This window comes from Narcine bancroftii, chromosome 1 (genome assembly GCF_036971445.1).
Source record: "Narcine bancroftii isolate sNarBan1 chromosome 1, sNarBan1.hap1, whole genome shotgun sequence".
NCBI classification, from domain to species: Eukaryota; Metazoa; Chordata; class Chondrichthyes; order Torpediniformes; family Narcinidae; genus Narcine; species Narcine bancroftii.
Genome location: NC_091469.1, coordinates 467,748,217 through 467,769,157, shown reverse-complemented (window position 1 = coordinate 467,769,157; position 20,941 = coordinate 467,748,217). Strand labels below are relative to the sequence as shown.

General features: G+C 37.2%; 1 protein-coding gene across 4 annotated transcripts in view; it reads left to right on the top strand.

Moving 5' to 3' along the window:
* zmynd11 (zinc finger, MYND-type containing 11) overlaps positions 1 to 20,941 on the top strand; it is a 190,169-nt gene that overhangs the window by 93,702 nt on the left and 75,526 nt on the right. For all 4 annotated transcript variants that reach the window (XM_069914714.1, XM_069914713.1, XM_069914712.1 and 1 more), the window contains 2 exons: positions 3,062 to 3,223; positions 11,443 to 11,520. In XM_069914714.1, coding sequence (XP_069770815.1) covers positions 3,062 to 3,223; positions 11,443 to 11,520 — 240 coding nt within the window. The remainder of the gene's footprint in view (positions 1 to 3,061; positions 3,224 to 11,442; positions 11,521 to 20,941) is intronic.

Sequence of the window (20,941 nt, the reverse complement as noted above, 5' to 3'; positions counted from 1 at the left end):
ATTCACATCTTTCCTGTAATTAGGTGACCAAAACTACACACAATACTCCAAATTTGGTCTCACCAATGTCTTGTACAACTTTATCATAACATCCCAACTCCTGTACTCAATACTTTGATTTATGAAGGTCTCTTTTGCAACCTTATTCACCTGTGATGCCACATTCAGGGAATTATGTTTCTGTATTGCCAGGTCCCTCTGTTCTACTACACTCGTCAGTGCCCAACCATTCACCATCTACGTCCTTTCTTGGTTTGTTCCCCAAAAATCCAACACTTCACACTTGTCTGCATTAAATACCATCTACAATTTTTCAGTCTTATTTTTCTAGCTGGTCCAGAACTATATGCAAGCTTTGAAAACCTTCCTCACTGTCCATAACGTAGTGTCATCTGCAAACACGATGATCCAATTTACCTCATTATCATCCAGATCATTGATATAGATGATAACAACAATGGTCCCAGCCCTGATCACTGAGGCACACTACAAGTCACAGGCCTCCAGTATGCAAAGCAATCATCCACCATTACTTTCTGGATTCTCCCATCCAACTATTGTCGAATCTAGTTCACTACTTCACCTAGCGTCTGAATCTTTCTGACAAACCTCCCATGTGGGACTTGTCAAAGGCTTTAGTAAAGTCGACGGCATCTGTAGCCTTTTCTAAGTCGACTTTTCTGGTAACCTCAAAGAAACTCTACAAGATTGGTTAAACACGACCTACTGTGCACAAAACCATGTTGATTATCCCTAATCAGTTTCTGGCTATCCAAATTATTGTATATCCAATCTCCTTTCAATAACTTACCTACTTTACATCAGGGTTACTTTTGGAGCCTTTTTTTAAAACAAAGGAACAACATGAGCTATCCTCCAATCCTCTGGCACCACACCTGTGGCTAAGGACATTTTAAATATTTCTGCCAGACCCCCTGCAATTTTTATACTAGCCATCTTCAAAGTCCAAGGGAATATTTTGTCAGGCCCTGAGAATTTATCTACCCTTTGCTTTAAGACAGAAAACACTTCCTCTTCTTTAATCTGTATAGGTTCCATGAACATTTAACATCTCCCCATCTCTTTTGACTCCATACAAAGCCAACCAATCTGATCTTAAAGGGAACCGATTTTTGTCCCTCACTATACTTTTGCACATAATATACCTGTAGAAACCCTTGAGATTTTCCTTCACATTATCTGCTAATGCAACCTCGTATCTCTTTTTTTGCCTTTCTGATATCTTTCTTGAGGTTTTTCTTGCAATTTTTATACTTAAGTACCTCATTTGCTCCATGTTGCCTATACCTGATATACATATCTCTTCTTATGAACCAGATCCCCAATTTCCCTTGAAAACCAGGGTTCCCAATGCCTGCTTACCTTGCCTTTAATCCTGACAGGAACATACAAACTCTGTACTCTCAAAATTTCACCTTTGAAAGTCCTCCATTTACCTCGCACATCCTTGCCTGAAAACCACTTGTCCCCATCCATATATTCTGGATCCTTTCTCATTTCCTCAAAATTAGCCTTTCTCCAATTTAGAATCTCAACCTGAAGCCCAGACTTATCTTCACCATAATTAACTTGAAACTAATTGCATTATGATCACTGGACCCAAAATATTCTCCTACACAAACAAAGAAAGAAAATAGCTGTCATTTCTGGAAAAATAAAAATATTGCTGGAAATACTCATCAAATCGGGCAGCTTTTTATTGGTGGCAAAGATGTATAATAGGATTTTTAATAGGATAGTTTTAACATGTCGTGTTTTGCAGGGATTGATGTTGGTGGCACTTTTTATATATAGATGACTTGGATGATGGAGTTGTTAGCTTTTGTGGTCAAGTTTGTAGATGATGTGAAGATGGATGGAGGGGTCAGTAGTGTTGAGGAAATGGGGGTCTGCAGTGGGACTTGGACAGATTAAGCAACTGGGCAAAGTGGCACAAACTATTTTTAAAATAGGGAGATAATTTAGAAACTGGCAGTCCAAAGGGATTAAGGAATCCTAGTGCACAGTTCACTAAAGATTAATTTATAGATTGAGCTGGTAATAAGAAAATGCAAATGTAATTTTAGCATTAATTTCAAGAGGATGAGAATATAAAAGCAAGGATGTAATGCTGAGGATTTATAAGATAATTAATCAGACCATATTTGGAGAATAGTGAACTTTTTGGCCCCATTTCTAAGGAATGATGTGCTGGGATTGGAGGACATCCAAAGGATTATAATAATGATTACAGGGGTGATAGGATTAAAATATGAAGAGCATTTGGCTCTGGACCTGTACTCACTGGAGTTTAGAAAGATGAGGGAATCTCATTGGAACCTACCGAATATTAAAAAGGATGGATGTGGAGATATTTTCAGGATTGGCATGTCTAGGACCAGAGTAAAAAGAAGTCCCTTTGAGCAGAGATGACGAAAAATATTTTCAGCCAGAGGTTGGCGAATCTGTGGAATTTGTTGTTACAGACTTTTGTGGAGGTCAAGTCATTGAGTATATTTAAACTGGAGGTTGATAGGTTCTTGAGTAGACAGGTCTCAAAAGTCACGGGAAGAAGGCAGAAAAGTGGGGTTGAGAAGAAAACGTCATTTGAATGGCAGAGCAGACCCGATGGGACGAATTGCCTAATTTTTCTCCAACATCCTGCAGTCTTAACTATCTCCAAACCGTTTTTCTGCATTTCTAATAACTTGATGAGAGAAGTCAAATTTTTTTCTTGCATGTTCATGCTACATTGTTCAGCATATGTGCTATAAAGGGCCAAGCATTGTTAGAGTATGAGTGGTAAACTGTTCCAGACTGAAGAATATAATTATTATTTTGGTGCTAATGTGATTTTAGTGACAGCATGTGAAATGTGTTTTCTTGCATAGTGACTTGAAATCCATTAAAGGAAACCAACATTATTTTGCAATTAGCATTATGGTCAATATTACCCCTGACTTCCATCCTCTACCCAAGTAACTCTGTTCACTTAGAATTTTTTTTTTGGTATTGTATTTGTTTTAGCTTGGTTTAATGTAAATTGCACTTTCCATTGCAGGATTGGAATTCAGAAAACCATGATTGGTATTGTATGGAGTGTCACATGGCAGGAGAGGTCCTGACTTGTGATTCCTGCTTCCGCGTGTATCACCCAAAATGTCTACCTGATGAATTCCGACCTCAAGATAGCAGTTCGCATTGGCAGTGCCAAGTGTGCAGAGTGAGTAAAACCATTTATAATCCAAAGTTTTTAAAGGGGTATTTGCAGCATATTTAGGAAGTTTGCATTGGTAGAGTTCCCAATTCTCATGATATTTATGCAAATAAGTTATGGATTTTTGTTTCAATTAAATTTAATAGCTTGTAAATAATATTAATTCTGTAAAAATGGCTTGCTTTGTAGCTTCTAAAAGAACTCTGACTTGCTCAGAGAATGTGTTGGGACAAGTAGCTGAGGTTAATGCGAGGGGATGCAAACCTATTTTCAGTTCTATATTTTCCAACTGCCTAACACAAAGATGATATAACCAGAGATTCTCATTATCTAGGGAACTGGCAGGATAATTGTTCTGAATTTTTAAAAGTTTTTCCATACATGTAATTAATAAATCATTATACAATAGATTTGAGTGTTTAAATTGAAGAGAATTTTGATCATTACATGGTTATAATCCCCTCTCCTTTCCTCCAATCCCCAACTCATCCCCACCTTGTATATATACTTTAATATAATATATATATGTTCATATAATATATATTTTCATATTTTTTTTATATATATATACGCACGCACGCACGCACGCACGCACGCACGCACGCACGCACGCACGCACGCACACACACAAAAGGTCATATATAGTAATAGAAAGAAAAAAGTATTAAAAAGAAAGAAGAAATAAATAGCAAGGTATCTTGGATTGCCTGGAGAACCGTATTTCAACACTTTGGAATCTTCTACAGTCATTTCACGTTAAGGAAGAAGGTTAACACATGACTCAAGAGATTGGAAGATCATCTCTACATATTTATATCTAATATTTGCAAATAAGGGTCTCAAATTCACAAAAATATATGATGTTTATTTCTCAAATTATATGTAATTTTCTCTAAAGGGATACAACTTTTGTATTTCTGCATTTTATCTTCCCTTTCCTAAATGTGAATCCCTTTTCCAAGTCACTGCAATGCATTCCAATGCAATGTTTTGAATTTCTTGAGTGCCATTATAATTTTGAAAATGGGTATAATTTGTGTTGACATGAAATTTTATTTCTGCACGTCATATACTTGAATTAGTTAATATTCTGTTCTCCAATGGGATCAAATTACACTGCTACCATATTTAGGATGAATGTCTTTGAGGCAAGCCGTAGTGATTGCTGCAAGGGGAATTTCAAAATAAATTAACATGGGTTAAGCAAAGAAAGGTAACATTTAGTCTGGGAAAGTTTTTAAAGTTGGCAGAGATTTATCAAACCAGAACAAGAAATGGGAGGTTTTTGAAGAGAAACAAACAAAGGGTACAAAAAGATCTAAAAGAGTTTAGGTATGAACTCATGAAGCACATTGAACAAAATTGCTGAGCTATGTGTATAATTAATCATGTGGAATGTCAGAGACCAGAGAATGTAGTTCAATGTGTGTTCAATATTCTGCATACAGTGTTCAAGATAGTTCAGTAATGAGGCATAATATAAGTGAAAGCAAAAGAGAAGAGATGGCAAGTACCAAATGCTAGTCCTGATGTAAACATTGAAAGTAATTCATCAAGTTTATTTGTCACAAACTACCTAAGTGCAAAGGGTTCTTCTGCAAAGACAGTGGAAACAAACTGCAGTACAGAAAATGAATATTCGATAATGAATGATGTACAAAGTAAGAGTCCTTAAATGAGTCTGAATTTATTGTTTAGGAGTCTTGGTTGTAGAGGGATAACAACTATTCCTGAACCTGGTGGTACAAGTCTTGTAGTAACTGTACCACTTTCCTGAAGGCAGCTGCGAGAACAGAACATGTCCTGGGTTATGTGGATCCTTAATAATTGTTGTTGCGCTCCAACGGGGAGAGTTTTACTTGAGATGTACTGGGCTGTGTCCACTAACTTTTGCAGGGCTTTCTGCTCAGAAATATTAGTGCCAAAATACCAGACCATGAAGCAGCTGGTCAGCACACTTTCCACTATACATCTGTAAAGTTTGCCACAGTTTTCAGTCATAACAAGCATCTTAAAAACTCCTGAGAAAGTAGAGGCTGCGACATGCTTTCTTCACGATGACATTCATGTGTTGGGTCCAAGAAAGGTCCTCCAAAATAGTGACTCACAGGAATTTAAATTTGCTCACCCTTTCTACCCCCCCATAATCACTGGATCATCTACTTCTGGTTTTCTCCTCCTAAAGTCCACAAATTAGCTCTTTGGTTTTGGAGGTGGTTGGTGCACCATTCAGCCAAGTTTTCATTCTCCCTCATTGGGCTGACTGTATGTCCCCTTTATACAACTCACTGTTGTGTTATCGTCAGCATATTTGTTGATGGTATTATTGTACCGAGCCAAATAGTCATAGGTGTAAAGTGAGTAGATCAGGGGGCTAAGAACACAGCTCAATGGTGCTTCAGTGCTGATGGAGATTGTGGAGGAGATGTTCTTGCTAATCCTTATTGATTATGGTCTGGAAGTGAGGATCTAATTATACTGTGGAGTGTTGAGTCCCAGGTCTTGGAGTTTGCTGATCAGTTTTGTTTTGTTTTTTTAATTTTTTATTTTTCACACAATAAACCATACTGACCAAAATACATAGACATTTTTCCCTTGAATATATACAGTGTCATTTTGTCCCCTTTTTCCCCCCTCCCTTACCTCCCTCCCTCTCCCCCCCTTCCCATTTATTCAAAGTTCAATCTATAAGATACATTAAACCCGTTAAACAATGTCGTCACTTAATAAAATTAAATAAGAAATTTTTGTCTTTTACTTTTATATACTGAGCCAGTTCATTTTGTTGTCTTCTCCTTCTGTCATTGAGGGGATAATGGTGTTGAATGCTGAATTGTAATTGATACAGAGCATCTTTACTGAACAAGTGTTCCAGAGCTTTGTGTAGAGCCAGTGAGATGTTATCTGCTGTAGACCTGCTGCTGCAGCATTAGATTACAAACAGCCTTGTATAGAACAAATTATAGTGAAAATTTTAAAAACAGATGCAGGTGTTATGACATAGACCAGCAGCAACAGAAATTCACCAAGACAATGGTATCTTCAAAACAATAATTTTTATTAATAATATGAAATCTTATTTGATTCGAAACTTAACCCCACTATATGTATCTATTATATAGTGTGTGTGTGTGGCAGATTCCAAACCATTAATGTTTAGGCACAATTCTGAAGAGATTATTCAGATTTAAAATTCAGTCTTAGAAATCTTTTGTGTTGAAACTCAGTCTTTAAACTGCTGTTCAAAAGTTCTAAAACTCAAGAATTCTTGTAGATTTGCTTTCAGAGAAATATTTCTTCACACGAATGATTTTTCTTTTCAATTTCCCTCTCTTGTATGGAGGTTGCGGAATTTTTGATTTCCAGGATGATTTCACAAACCCATCCAAGTGACCATTTCAAGTGGACGTGCAGAAGTACCTTCTCTTGACAAAGAGGCAGTCGAAGTGGCCCTATCTTTCGAAGCCACTGTTTCTGTCTTCCTTCCCTGTCAAAGGGAGAACGCAGAACAGTACCTGATTGAAGGTTACTACATTTGACTTCAGATGAAGCAATATTAAAGATGCCTTCTTGACGTGTCCCATCGCCACTGGCTCTTAAGTTTAAAAACACAACTCATGGCAGTGGTCTTCAACTTGTCTCCACAGGTCATGAAGCAAATGACTTTGTTTACACAGGTGTTTCTTCAGCAAAGTTTCATTGTTTTCAGTATTTCCATGGAACAATCCTAGTTTTATGGCTTTCAACTGAACAATGATGAGGCTTTAATGGCTTTTGCTTGACTTGAATAGCAGGCACTTTGTCTCTGGAAGACCTTTCTTATCTGCTAACATGAATTTCTGATGTGTCTTTCCCTGTCCAAACCCACCCAGTAACTACTAAGAAATATATATTTTTATCAGAAATATTAATAATAACATAATTCTGTAATACAGCAAATGTAAAAAAAGAAAATATTTATCAGGTTAGGCTGGATCTGTGGGGAAGAGCAACCAAGTCATGTCAATGACTCTTCATCAGAACTGGAAAGGAGCTAATAAGGCTGCAGGGAGGGTGAAGGAGGACATCTCTGAAAGAGTAAAAACCAGGTTAACTTTGACAAAATAACATTGTTGTCAATTTATCTCCAATGAATTTGATTAAATGAATCTAATCAAAAACATGTGGGAGTAGCAGGATGATCTTCCCAGCAATTTAGTCATCGTGTCCTCTGCTCAGAGAAAAGATGAACAAAATAATTTAAGTGCTTTTCCTCAACCTTGTGTTGGGGCCTTGGTGTAATAGTGCAGCAGGCCACAAATTTGTCAGAGAGGGAGTTAGTGGTAGGATAGCAATTTCCAAATTCCAAAAAGGATGACATGGTCATCGATTACCATCTACAATGTGTTTCAAAACAAAATTATGAAAGTTAAACCATAATGTAAAAACAACAAAATGCAAACACACAGTGTGGTTATAATGAGCTATGACCATGACCTCATTTTGGTGGTGAATTCAAGAGGCAGGCAGCTGAAAGCTCAAGGTCAGTCCCACAGACAGAGTGCAGTTCTCTGCAAAGCAATCATCCAGACTGTATGTTGTTTCTCTAATATAAAGGGAGCCATACCGTGAGCACTGGCTGTATGGGTCCTCTTCCTGATTGGGAAAGGAAGATGTGAGGACTGGTATTGCAACTCTTTAGGTTCCATGAGAAAGCAACATGTTAGTGGGAGCAATAAAGCAACACAGAAGTGAAGACCAGGCAGCGATACATTTGAAATGCTGAAGGACAGAGAAGGGCAATAGGTGTCTGTAAGTAGAATATAGTTGGAGATGATGGAGGATACCACAGATGATCTGTTCAATGCAGAGAATTGTGCGATAAGGCTCAACATTGGAACAAATGCAATAAAGATGCAGGAGCTGAGAGTGCAGACTGGAACTCTTTTAGGAGGCAAGATGGAACTTGAAAATCCTTGACTTCCCTTCAAGGACTCCCTCCACCCCCACCTCCTCTAAACTGTCCCTTATTTTCACTCTTCCTTAGTTTCAATGAATTGTCCAGGATCTGAAATAATCTTTGCTTGCCTGTCTTCCACCCCCCCCCCCCCCCCCAACATTTTCTCTATTTATTATAGATTTTCAGCATGTGGCTTTTCAGTAAATGGACATCAAGGGGAAAAAACTCTTTAACGGCTGGAGTTTGTACATTGCACAGAGATAGATGGTTAAAACCGCGAGATGACAGCAGCTCTGGCAGCTTTGCCAGTTTTATAATGGTATGACGTGGAATTGGAATGTAGAACAGTACCTCACAGTATGGGACCTTCAGCTCACAATGTTGTAAACCTATTCCGGTTTCAAATCTCTTTAGCTTTCTTATTTTCCTTGCATCCATGTTCCTATCTAAGAATCTTTTATATATTTCTATTATACCAGCATTCACCACCTTGCCTGCCAATATGTTCCAGGCACCTATCACTCTTTTTGAAGCATGGTAACAACCCTTTCAACCCACAGACCTGTGCCATGGGATTAACTTTTGGCAGTCTTTTTAAAGGCAGTCTTAAATGTGGTTGGCCTTGTAGTGTAACAGATTGAGTTGGTGTGTCAGAAGTATAGTGAGTTCATTTCTGACCTCCATTGCGATTTATATGGAGTTTGCATCTTTTTCTCAATGATCATGTCAACTTCTCCCATGTGCTTCAGTTCCTCTGAGATCCTAAAGAGATTATTGAAAATAATCCTTGATGTAGGTTTGTACTAAGAGAATCAAAGATAGAGTTGATTGGGCATGTGAGTGCATAAGGTTTACATCAAAATCTGGGGCATTGAGGTTGAGACCCAGCGTGGACTCCGTGGTTCTAATGTAAGGCGGCCATTTCCAAATAGGAGGACATGCAGGGTCGAAGTCTAATAGAGGAGCATTAGGGTAACACAGGGATGGGGGGGGGGGGGGGGGGGGAGAGTTGGGGAACAAACTGATGTTCGAATACTTTCTCACCGGGATGGGGGGGGGTGGGAGGGCATCCTTATATCATGTTGTGATGCTAGTGCAGCAGGTTGGGGGGGGGGCACAATAACTCATTTTGGGGGGGCCTATAAAAGGTCAAAGTCATAGGTTACCGACTTACCATAATATATATCTTGTAATATATAAACACACATTGCGCGTACACACACCGTTTAACCATATAACCACTTACAGCACAGAACAGGCCAGTTCGGCCCTACTAGTCCATGCCATAACAAATCCCCACCCTCCTAGTGCCACTGACCAGCACCCGGTCCATACCCCTCCAGTCCTCTCCTATACATGTAACTATCTAGTCTTTCCTTAAATGTAACCAATGATCCCGCCTCGACCACGTCTGTCGGAAACTCATTCCACATCCCCACCACCCTCTGTGTAAAGAAATTTCCCCTCATGTTCCCCTTATAATTTTCCTCCTTCAATCTTAAACCATGCCCTCTAGTTTGAATCTCCCCTACTCTTAATTGAAAAAGCCTATCCACGTTTAGTCTGTCTGTCCCTTTTAAAATCTAAAACACCTCTATCAAGTCCCCTCTCAATCTTCTAAGCTCCAAAGAAAAAAGCCCCAGTCTGCACAACCTTTCCCTGTAACTCAAACCTTGAAATCCTGTCAACATTCTTGTGAACCTTCTCTGCACTCTCTCTATTTTGTTTATATCTTTCCTATAATTTGGTGACCAAACTGTACACAATACTCCAAATTTGGCCTCACCAATGCCTTGTACAATTTAATCATAACCTCCCTACTCTTGAATTCAATACTCTGATTTATGAAGGCCAACGTTCCAAATGCCTTCTTCACCACACCATCTACCTGAGTATCAGCCTTGAGGGTACTATTTACCACCACTCCTAAATCCCTTTGTTGCTCTGCACATCTCAATAGCCTACCATTTAATGCATATGACCTATTTAGATTTGCCTTTCCAAAATGTAACACCTCACACTTATCTGTATTAAATTCCATCAGCTATTTCTCAGCCCACACCTCCAGCCTTCCTAAATCACCTTTTAATCTACGGTAATCTTCCTCACAAAAAATTTATTATTTTAAAAATAAAATATAAATTGTATTGCAAAAACAATAAATGCAAACAGATGGTCACTGTGGTTATTTTTAATAAAAATTCTAACAAAACTTTATTTTTGCCTATATAAATCCAGCAAAAACCTAGCTATTTCAACATAAATCAGTGATTTTCTGCTAGACCCCTTTTTCTATTCAATGATTTGTCAATCTGCATATTATATACAATGCATACATTCATACAGTATAAATAAATATGGAGCCTCACTCACCCTCAAAGCCTGCCATGACTCCACTTGACATCGAAGCGCTGCCAATCGCCCCAATAAACTTGCCCACCGCGCATGCATAAGCCGGCCCCGGTAATCAATCCATTGTGCAAGTGTGTAAGAAGAAACATGGCCACGCACAGCCAGTGGACCCCAGGACTCCACACTTAACAGGTAAGTGCCCCCTCTCTTGCCCTTTCTAAGGTTTCTGCACCTTAATTTGTCCTCCATTAAGAATTAACATCAGGCTCGAGGTGGCACTGGACGTCTGGCCACCCTACTCTATTGGCTTTTTTAATGATACGACACGAGCATAAAGCTAGAATTTGAAAAGTAAAGAGAGAGATGGGAAAGCAGGCTTTGGGAAGGATGCACCAGAGTGCAGATGGATGATGATGAGGCTGTTTATATGATCAAGCAAAATGAGTGGGGAATGTAGACAAGGAACGTGGAATTGAGGGCCTAGAAGATGCTGGAAGCCATTGTTGATTATGTGGGTAGTCGATAAATGATACCTGTGTGAGATACAGTGAGCAGTGGAATTTTGACATATAATATACATTTTGTCATTGATACAATATATTTGTAATGTCAAAGCCAAAGCAAGTCTTGAAATTAATAAAATACTATATCATTGCTTTTGTTGTGGGTGGCTGTTTAGTAAACCAGAAAGAATTTCTTCTAATATCAAGTGTTCAACTCCTGTCCCACTTTGGTTTCTGACTCATTTAAATTGACTTTTTGGAATGAATTTGTTTTTTACACCTTGAATAATATGTTGTGTATGCTATTTGCTGCCATGCCTTTTGAGGGACAGAATTCATTCAGTTGACAGAGCTTTGACATTATTTAGTTTATTATTAAATAGGTTAGTTGGTGGGTAATTCTTTACTAATTTAATTTTTCATCATAATAGAGCATGAAAAAGAAGAATACAACCAAACAGGCTATGGGCCGATATTTGGGTTACATTGTTTCTCGCATGAAGGAGAGGGTGAGTATTCGTTTTTAAGTGAGCAGGGTCCTGTGGAGTAAAAAGCATGTTTACCAAGTCCATTGTGATTTTGTTTGACAGGTATTTTCTATTCATCATGATTACGTTATAAGTTGCATTAAAAATCCCTTTACAAGAATATTAGAAATTTACATTGTAAGATCATTAGTATTTTAATAATATAGAGAAATTGGTGAGACCTAAAAACGTATCTCCAAGATGTAATGCTCTGAATCCCAGAGATTATAGAGATAGTGAATGCAATGGTTATAGTAGAGCTTGGAATAGCACAGCATATTATATGCCCCTCAGCCCACAATTTTGTGCCGATTTATATAAACCTCCCTCACAGCACATAACACTCTTTTTCTCTTACATTCATGTGTCTGTCCAAGACCCTTTTAAATGTGTCTATTGCATCATCTTTTATTACCACTACAGGCAGTGCGTTCTAGGCATCCACCTCTCTGTGTAAAGAAAAACCTTCCTCTGACAAATCCGCAAAGCTTTCCTCCACTCACTCACCTGAAACAGGTGTCCTCTGGATTTGGGCTATTAATGCCCTGAGAAAAAGGTGCTGGCTGTCCACTCTGCACTTCTCTTCCAGAGTTCTATAGTTTGTTTTAAAATTGTTCCAGAAGAGCAGAGGGTAGCAAATGTAACCCTGTTATTTAAGAGCAAAGGATGAAAGGAAAATAATGGGAACCCACTGGCCCCACAAGAAAAATAGGAAATGTGAATCTATTTTGAAGGCTGTTAAACACCTCCAAAAGAAGTGGGGAACTGGAGAGTGGACGTTGATGTATGAAAGAGAAATGATCTTTCCTAAAGCGTTTCTTTGAGTTATTCCCAGTAGAGTTGATTGGATTGTTTATTCTTGTAAAGAAACAGTAGAAAACTGCATATTCTCCAGGCAAGTCAGTGCATACTTAAGTACCACAGGTAATGCAATAATGAAAATGAAGGATGTCTCGTTACAGAATGAAGGCTAGTATTACAAAGACTAGAGAAAATTACAGTAAATAAATGCTGGGGCAGCATTTTGTTGAGGAAAGGTCCAATAACAGAAGTAAAGAAACTGTCCTTGAATCTGGAGGTTTGTGTCTTCAAGCTCAGGTATCTTCCCTTTGGAAAGGGAATGATAGGTGTCAACTTTTCTGAGGCTGTTTGGCGTATGGCCTGAGCTTGCAACTCTGCAATTTCCTACAGCCTTGGGCAAAGCAGTTCCCTTGCCAACTGTAATTTAGATGGGATGCATCTGTAAAATTGGTGAGAAATCTCAGGGATGTGCTGAATTTGAGTTCTGAGAAAGTAGAGTCATTGGTAAGATTTCTTGATTGTAGCACTGACGTGGTTGTATTTAGATTTTCAAGTTGGTTTCAACAATATTCAGGAGATTGGTTAAAAAGGTTGGAGCAAGTAGGATTTGGGAACCAGTAAAATCAAGCAACAGGCAAAAAAATCGTGGAAAATAAATCAGTAAAAAATAGTTGGCTTAAAATTGGCATGCCTTGCCATTAATTCGCCAAACCACAGAACACAATCTCAGCCAACCAGAAAATTCATTTATCTGGCAACTACCAATCACCGTAGGTGCTGGGTTCCACGGGTTTTACTGTACTATGTTGGCATGAATTGCGAATTGGTTAACAGAAAAGCAAAAGGTGGGAATGAACAAATCTCTCTCAAGCCATACCTAGTGGAGTGCCATGGGGGTTGCTGCTTGGGATTCAGCTGATTACAATCTATATTAATTTTTTTGACTGAAGGAACCAAATGTCCTATTTTCAAGTTTGCTGATGTAAAACTATTTGAGATTGTGTGCTGGGGGAGGATGTAAAGAATCTTCAAGAGGATACTGTCAAGCAAATGGAATTTACTTTGGCAAACTGATATTGTCTTTGGCACATCAAAGCAAAAATTTTTTACACGGGATTTGTTTAGACTCCTGACTGTCCTTGAGCACGGTGTTGCATCAAGTGAATAAGAACCAAAATGGTATTTTGGTCACCTTACAAGAATTGTATGTCTTTAATGAATACAAAACTTGGAGTATTGTGGACCTTTCTGGTCTCATTGCCTAAAAAAGATTTGCTTGCTTTAGAGGAGAAACAGTGGAGATTTTCTAAGTGAAGAGGGAGTAAATGGATTGACCTGTGGTGGCAACATCTCTTGTGGCGAACCGGCCCTCGTTTGTATCACCACGCCGGCGGTGCAACCATGGGAAGATGGCACCTTCAGGGGTATCTCAGTGCCTTGTGGCTCAGGCCACAGCGGGCACCTCAGACAAACATGATGACGTCACCACCAGCGCGGGGCGGAGCTCACGCTGCCCTTAAAGGGTGCGCGCAAAGTTCAAATAAATCAGTTCAACTGAAACCCCTCAGCGTCCTGTGGTGTGTTTGAGTTAGTAGCTGCCGCTACAGACCTGTATTTTCCAAGGTCTTGAAAAATGAAGGATGATCTCATTGGAACTTTTAAAAATTCTCACAAGAGTCAATAATGGATGTGAGAAGGATGTTTTCCCTGGCTGAGTCCAGAACCAGAAGTTTCAGAAATGAGTAGCCACTCAGAACCAAATAATACATTTCTTCACAGAAACTATAGTGAATCTCTAATTGTATACCCTTGAGAGCTGTGATGATTGTTATTGAGCTCATTAAACCAAGATTGATAGATCGTTGCATATCAAGGGAGTTGAGAGTGATGGGTTAGTGCAGGAAAATAGAACTGTTTTGCAGTAATCTTGATTGTTCTGTTAAGATCTCAAAATATAGTAATTTTCCAAAAAAAATTCTGACCTGTTGCCAAGCAACCAACAGTTCTTTGAATGCTGTAGTGTGCTTAGTTCCAACCATCTCTTTATATTTCCACATGTTTATTAATATAGTTTTTTTTTAAATTTGCAGTTTAGTATGGAAAGATTTCAGATGTACTGAATTGTTGATTGACCCAGCTGTTGCTCTGGCATTTTTCTTGAAAATGTTGCACAAGTGGAATTGCATCAAATGGTTTTATATTTTTGCAAGTCCCCAAGTCTCATTTATGCACATGAAAGATGAGAATTGATTTTTCTTGCACCAAAGTTGGTGTTGGCCTATATTTTGCAGTCAGCAGTGAAGGGACAGTGCTTTTTGATGTTATTTCCTGTTGGTATAAGTGTGTGATTGTGCCTGGATTCAGGTATGTCAGGATCCACATCCTGCTTGAAAAGGAGGCAAGAAGCCAGAAGTCGTATGCTGCACGTTGTTACCAATGATGAAGGAAGGGAATGGAATGAAATCCTGCAAAGCGAATATAGGGAGTTATGAAGAAGTTTAAAAAGTTGGGCCTCCAAGATGGTAATCTCTCTATTACTGCCAGTGTCACGGGCCATTGAGAGTAGGAATAGGACAATAGAGTGCATGAGCGCGTGGCTGAGCAGCTGGTGAAGGAGAGAGGATTTCATATTTGTAAACAATTGAGGATTTCTTCTCGGGCAGAGATGTGCTGAGCTAAAGGAGGAACCAAAATTCTGGTAGGGAGATTTCACAGATTCACCCAGGAGGCTTTCAATTAGACTGATGGGGATGGAATTCAAAGTGGAGAGAGATGGACTGGAAAGGTTAACATGAAGAGGGACGAGGGTGTTGAAGCAGAACAGAATAGTGGCAGACCAGAGCAGAAGTAAGACTGGTAAACTTTTATGCAAGACGCATGATGGAGAAAATGGATGACCTTGAGGTGTGGATCGGTATGGAACAATGGGATGTTGCAGTCATAACAGAAATATGGTTAAAGGAGGACCAGGACTGGCAGTTCAATGTTCTGGGGTATCATAGGAATAGTGAAGGGGGATTGAGGAGGAGTTGGATTATTAGTCACAGGAGGTATCACAAACTTTAGAGAGGATATTGGTGGAGACCTGGCATGTGAGGCAGCATGGGTCAGGAAATCAGGAACTGAAAATCAATTTGATGGGTGCATACTCTAAGCCGCCAAACAGTCACTGGAAGTTAGAGGATCAAATGTGTACCGAAATTGCTGTGAAGAAAGAGATAAGGGGGGGCTAAAAGAGGTTTTGTGTTGACTCTGGGAGACAATGTTAAGGAGAATCCAAAAAGATTTTGTGTATGCCAAGAACAAAATGGTTACAATGAAAAGAATAAGTTCCCTTGAAGATCTGGACAGGCACCTGTGAGATGGGAAAGATCTTAAATATTTTGTAAAGATGCTTACTGATTTGTAGGGTAAGTAGGAAGAGAGGGAGGTATTGAAAGATGGCGGAGGGAATATTTGCTTCATTATTGAAAAGTTGTTTGCTGTCTGTCCGCAAAGTAGATAATCTTCTGGGTCCAGACCAGGGGCATACCAGAAAATTGTGCCAGGCAGAAAATAAACTTTGGCGCCTTGATAGGCATTTTAAATTCTTCGCTGAGGACAGGAAAGTTCTGGAGGATGGCAAATGTAGTGCTCTTATTTAAAAGGGTAGTAAGGATAATCTGGATAATTGCAGACATGTATATCTGACATCAGTAGTAGGGAAACTGCTGGAGAGGAATCTGAGAGGTAGAATTTATCAGCATTTGAATGTGGAGGGGAAGGGAGAGCCAACATGGATTTTTGCCTGGAAAATTGTTTCACCAACTTGATTTTAAAAAATTTTGAAAAGGTGACAGGGTAGATGAAGGCAAGGGGTTTGTTATTTACATGGATTTTAATAAAATGTTTGATATGGTTTAGCATGGTTGGTTGTAATGGAAGGTGTGTATTGCCAAGTCGAGGCCACTTGTAAATAGGGGGAACAACATCTTGTACTTCATCTTGGCAGTCTCCTAGTGGACAGTATCAATATTGACCTCCAGAATTTGGGGGGAAACGTCACATGATGCCGTGAGGAGCAGAAAGAACCCTTACGACTCCCATGGGAATAATTTAAAAAATGCTTATTAAGAAAAGTTTTTCTTTAAAAAAATACTTAAAAATACTTAAAATACTTAAAAATACTTAAAAAAATACTTAAAAATACTTTTTAAAAAAAGTTAATATAAAGTGTTCCACAGAAGAAAGAAGATGTCACCTAAAAAGGAAAAGATGCTGAAATTAACTCCAACTAAAAAGTCTGAAGAGAAGAAGAAAAAAAAGCTGGGTCTACCGTAGCGACGAAGCAGGCCGCTGAAGTTTTCTCTGGATCCACCAGCGAGGACCTAGGAGAGGGACCTTCCTCCGGAGCCTTCTACACGGCGACCCGTAAAGATGGCACTGGAGGAAAAACTAAAACTGCATCGTGCATTAAAGGTGATGAATAACGTTTCACAAAGAGTGGCTAAGTTGGAAAGTAAGGTTGAAGATGTTCGAGAGGAAGTGCAACATATTGAAGAGAGATCTGATACATCTGAAGAGACGACAACTAGTTTGATCTCGATGAAGGAATAATGTTAAAATAGTGGGATTGTCCAAAAGTGTAGAAGGAGAAGATGTGATTCTTTTTTTTTCAAGAATGGATACCGAAGATAGTTGGAAAGAAACATTTTGAAGACCAGATTTTAATTGAGAGAGCTCATAGAGCTCTGAGACCAAAGCTAGGCCCAAGCCAGAGACCCTGATCTAATATGTTTAGATTTTTGAACTACCAGGATAGAGAGAGACTTCTAGGTTTGGCAATGAGGAGAGCTAATGAATATGGACCTTTGAACTATGAAGGGGTTGAGATCTTTTTTTAATTCAGATTTGAGACAAAATTTATTAAAGAAAAGGAGAGAATTTAATTCAGTTAAGAAAATTTTATATGATAAACGTTACAGATTTAGGTTGCGTTATCTTGCCACTTTGAAAATATTTGTACCAGGTCAACAGAATATATTTTTTACAAATTATGTTCAAGCTGAAGAATATGCTCAGAGTTTGTCTAAAATTTGAGTAACTGATTTGTTGCAATGAATTTAATATACCGGGGGTGGGGTTAACCTTTTTTTTTTACCCTGATGGATGAAGAGTTCTTTTTTTCCAATGAAATTGTTGATTAAATCAAGGGGCTTTTTTTCCCCCGCGGGGGTCTGGGGATGTGTTAAGTTGATTTCTGGTGGTTGCATATGTTTTCATGGCTTGGCCATGAGCTGTAAAATGGAGGGAGGTGGTGCTGGTTTTTCCAGCACTTGTTGGGGAGGAATTTTTGGGTTTTTTTCTTTCTGTTTCTTTCATAATTAAGTATGTTGTATTCAATTTGAATAATTTTACTGTTTTTGAATTGCAGGTGATGATACTCAGGCTCAAATTATTTTGTGGGAATTCTTCCTGGAAAGGAATGATGAAAAGGAATTTTATAAATAAGCAAAATGAATGAAGCAATTAAGATTTTAATGGAACAATAAAAAGAAAGAAAATTCTGTCTTATATTAAGAAATTGGGATTAGAATATTGCTTTTTTTAACAAGAGACTCATTTAACTGAAAAAGAACACCTAAAATTGAAAAGAGATTGGGTAGATCAAGTAGTTCTTATTTAATTTAATTCTAAAGCTAGAGGAGGGGTAAATTTAACTCAACCACAATCATCATTACGTAGACTTTATAAACAATTGATAGATTATGGAAGAGTTTCAGGTTATAAAATAAAAAGGGATAAAAGTGAGATAATGGAATTATTACAGGGTAATTATTCACAACATCAAAAAGACATTCAATTTAAGTGGACTGATACTGGGATTAAATATTTAGAAATACGTACAGATAATAATTTGAAAAATTTATATAAATTAAATTATATTCCATTATTCCAGAAAATGAGTGAAGATTTTAAAAAGTGGACAAATATACCTATATCTTTAATTGGAAAGGTTAATTGTATTAAAATGAATATTTTCCCAAGAATTCAATATTTATTTTAGACTTTACCAATCTGTATACCTCAAAAAAAAATTCAGGATTGAAATAAACAAGTTAGGAAATTCCTTTGGAAAGGTAAAATGCCAAGAATATCATTAGAAAAATTAACATGGAAATATGAATTAGGTGCATTACAGATTCCTAAATTTAAGCATGATTATAAAGCAGCATAATTAATGTGTCTTGTTTCTTTATTCAAGAAAATTGAACCTTCATAGGTGGAAATTGAATTAAATACCATTAGAGAATCTGTACCTGAGGAATTTATTTATAAATGGGATTCAAGGGTAATGACTACTTGCAGAGATGCTCCATTATTGAAATGTTTGATTAATGTTTGGAATAAAGTTAAGTTAGAAAATGATGGATATCTTTTGTCGTTAAAAACACCATTAATTAATCCTCATAATTTTTTCAAAAGATTATCCTTTTTAAAATATTTGGAATATTAAAGGTATTTCTGAAATAGGGGATTATCATGAAAATTATAGATTGATGTAATTTGATCAGTTAAAAATTAAATATGATATTCCACATAATACACTTTTTTGTTACTTTCACTTAAGAGCTTATTTAAGAGAGAAATTAGGATCATGTATGGTTTTAAAAGATCCTACAGATTTAGAACAGTTAGTTGTTGATGGAATGCTTAAAAGATTATTTCAATAGCATATGACATTTCGTTGACATTACAATTAATATTGGGAGGAAAGTCTCCTGGAAAAGATGGGTTTACAATGGGATTTTATAAAGAATTTAATGATTTGTTGTTTCTGGTATATACGGCAGTTTTGAAACTGGCAACTGAAACTGGTTTGTTTCCAGAATCCTTTTCAAGGGCATCGATTACTGTTATTCCAAGATTCAATTAAAGTTAATGGCAAATCTTTCCACTTCTGTAAGTCAGCTTAAATCTTATTTAACAACGATATATAATTCAAATTATATAGGTCCTTATATTCGCTATTAACTATAACTCCTAAATATTTAATTTTATTAGACCATCTAAATTTAGTAGTCTGTCTGCAATCAGAATAATCTTCATCCGATATAGGCAATATTTCACTTTTTTCCCCAATTAACTTTATATCCTGAAAGTATACCATATTGATTTAATGAATTCTGCAACACTTTCAAAGATTCTTTGGGATATGTTAAATATATCAACACATCATCAGCAAACAAATTAATCTGATACTCTGGTTCACCTATTTTAATACCTTTAATATCAAAATTTTGTCTTATAGCTTGAGCCAGAGGTTCTAATACCAAAGCAAACAGTGCTGGTGAAAGGGGACAACCATGTCTAGTTGATCGAGATAACGTAAAAGCAGATGAAATCTGTCCATTTGTCATTATTTTTGCAGAAGGATTAATGTATAAAGCTTTAACCCAAGTAGTGAAGAGCAGTCCAAAATTAAATTTTTCTAAAACTGTTAACAAAAAGTTCCACTCGACCCTATCAAAAGCTTTTTTCGCATCTAACGCTACTATCATTGGTTGATTAACTTGCTGTCTCGCAACATTAATTATTGAAATCAGTTTAGTGATAATATCAACAGAATATCTACCTTTTATAAAACCAGCCTGATCAACATGTACTAAATTTGGCAAATGATTAGCTAATCAATTAGCCAGTTCTTTCGCCACAATCTTGTAGTCCACATTTAATAACGATATTGGTCGATAAGAAGACACTTTTAAAAGATCCCTATAATTCTGTAAAAGAGCTATCTAAATCCTTAATATCCTTCGCACTCAATGATGGTAAATCTAAATTTGCCAAAAACGAATCAATCTGCTCAGTATTCAGCCTACTTTCAGATGTATAAACATCACTATAAAATTTTTAAATTCCTCATTAATTTCCTGTGGTTTATAAGTAAACTCTGAATTTTTCCTAATTGCATTAATCATTCTTGATGCTTGTTCAGTTTTCAATTGCCAAGCCAAAACTTTGTGCTCTTTCACCTAACTCAAAATAACGTTGCTTCGATCTTTGAATCATTTCTTCACACTTATAAGATTGCAAAGTATTATAATGAAATTTTAATTTAGATAATTGTATCCTATTATCTTCAGTAGAATTCTTCTGGAATTCTTTCTCTAAAATTTCAATTTCTTTTCCCAAATTTTGACTCAATCAAATATAGTTTTTTTAACTTTTGCTGTATAACTAATAATCTGACCTCTCAAATATGCATCCCATAAAACGAATTTACTCTGAACTGAATCTTCATTCATTTGTAAATAAAAAGTAATTTGTTCTCTAATGTATTTAATAAATTCAGGCTTTTTTAATAGCATCTTATTAAATCTCCAATGATAAGTATTTCCTACCTTCTCGGTGCCTGAACAAGAAGTTAACAATAACAAGTGATCAGACAATGTTCTACTTTTATACTCAGCATGTGTAAATCTACTTTGCAACTGGGCTGAAACTAAAAATAAATCAATTCTAGAAAATGAATTATGCCATGCAGAATAAAAAGTAAAATCTTTTTCAGTAGGATTCAATTTCTTCCATATTTCCACTAAATTTAAATCTTTCATCACCT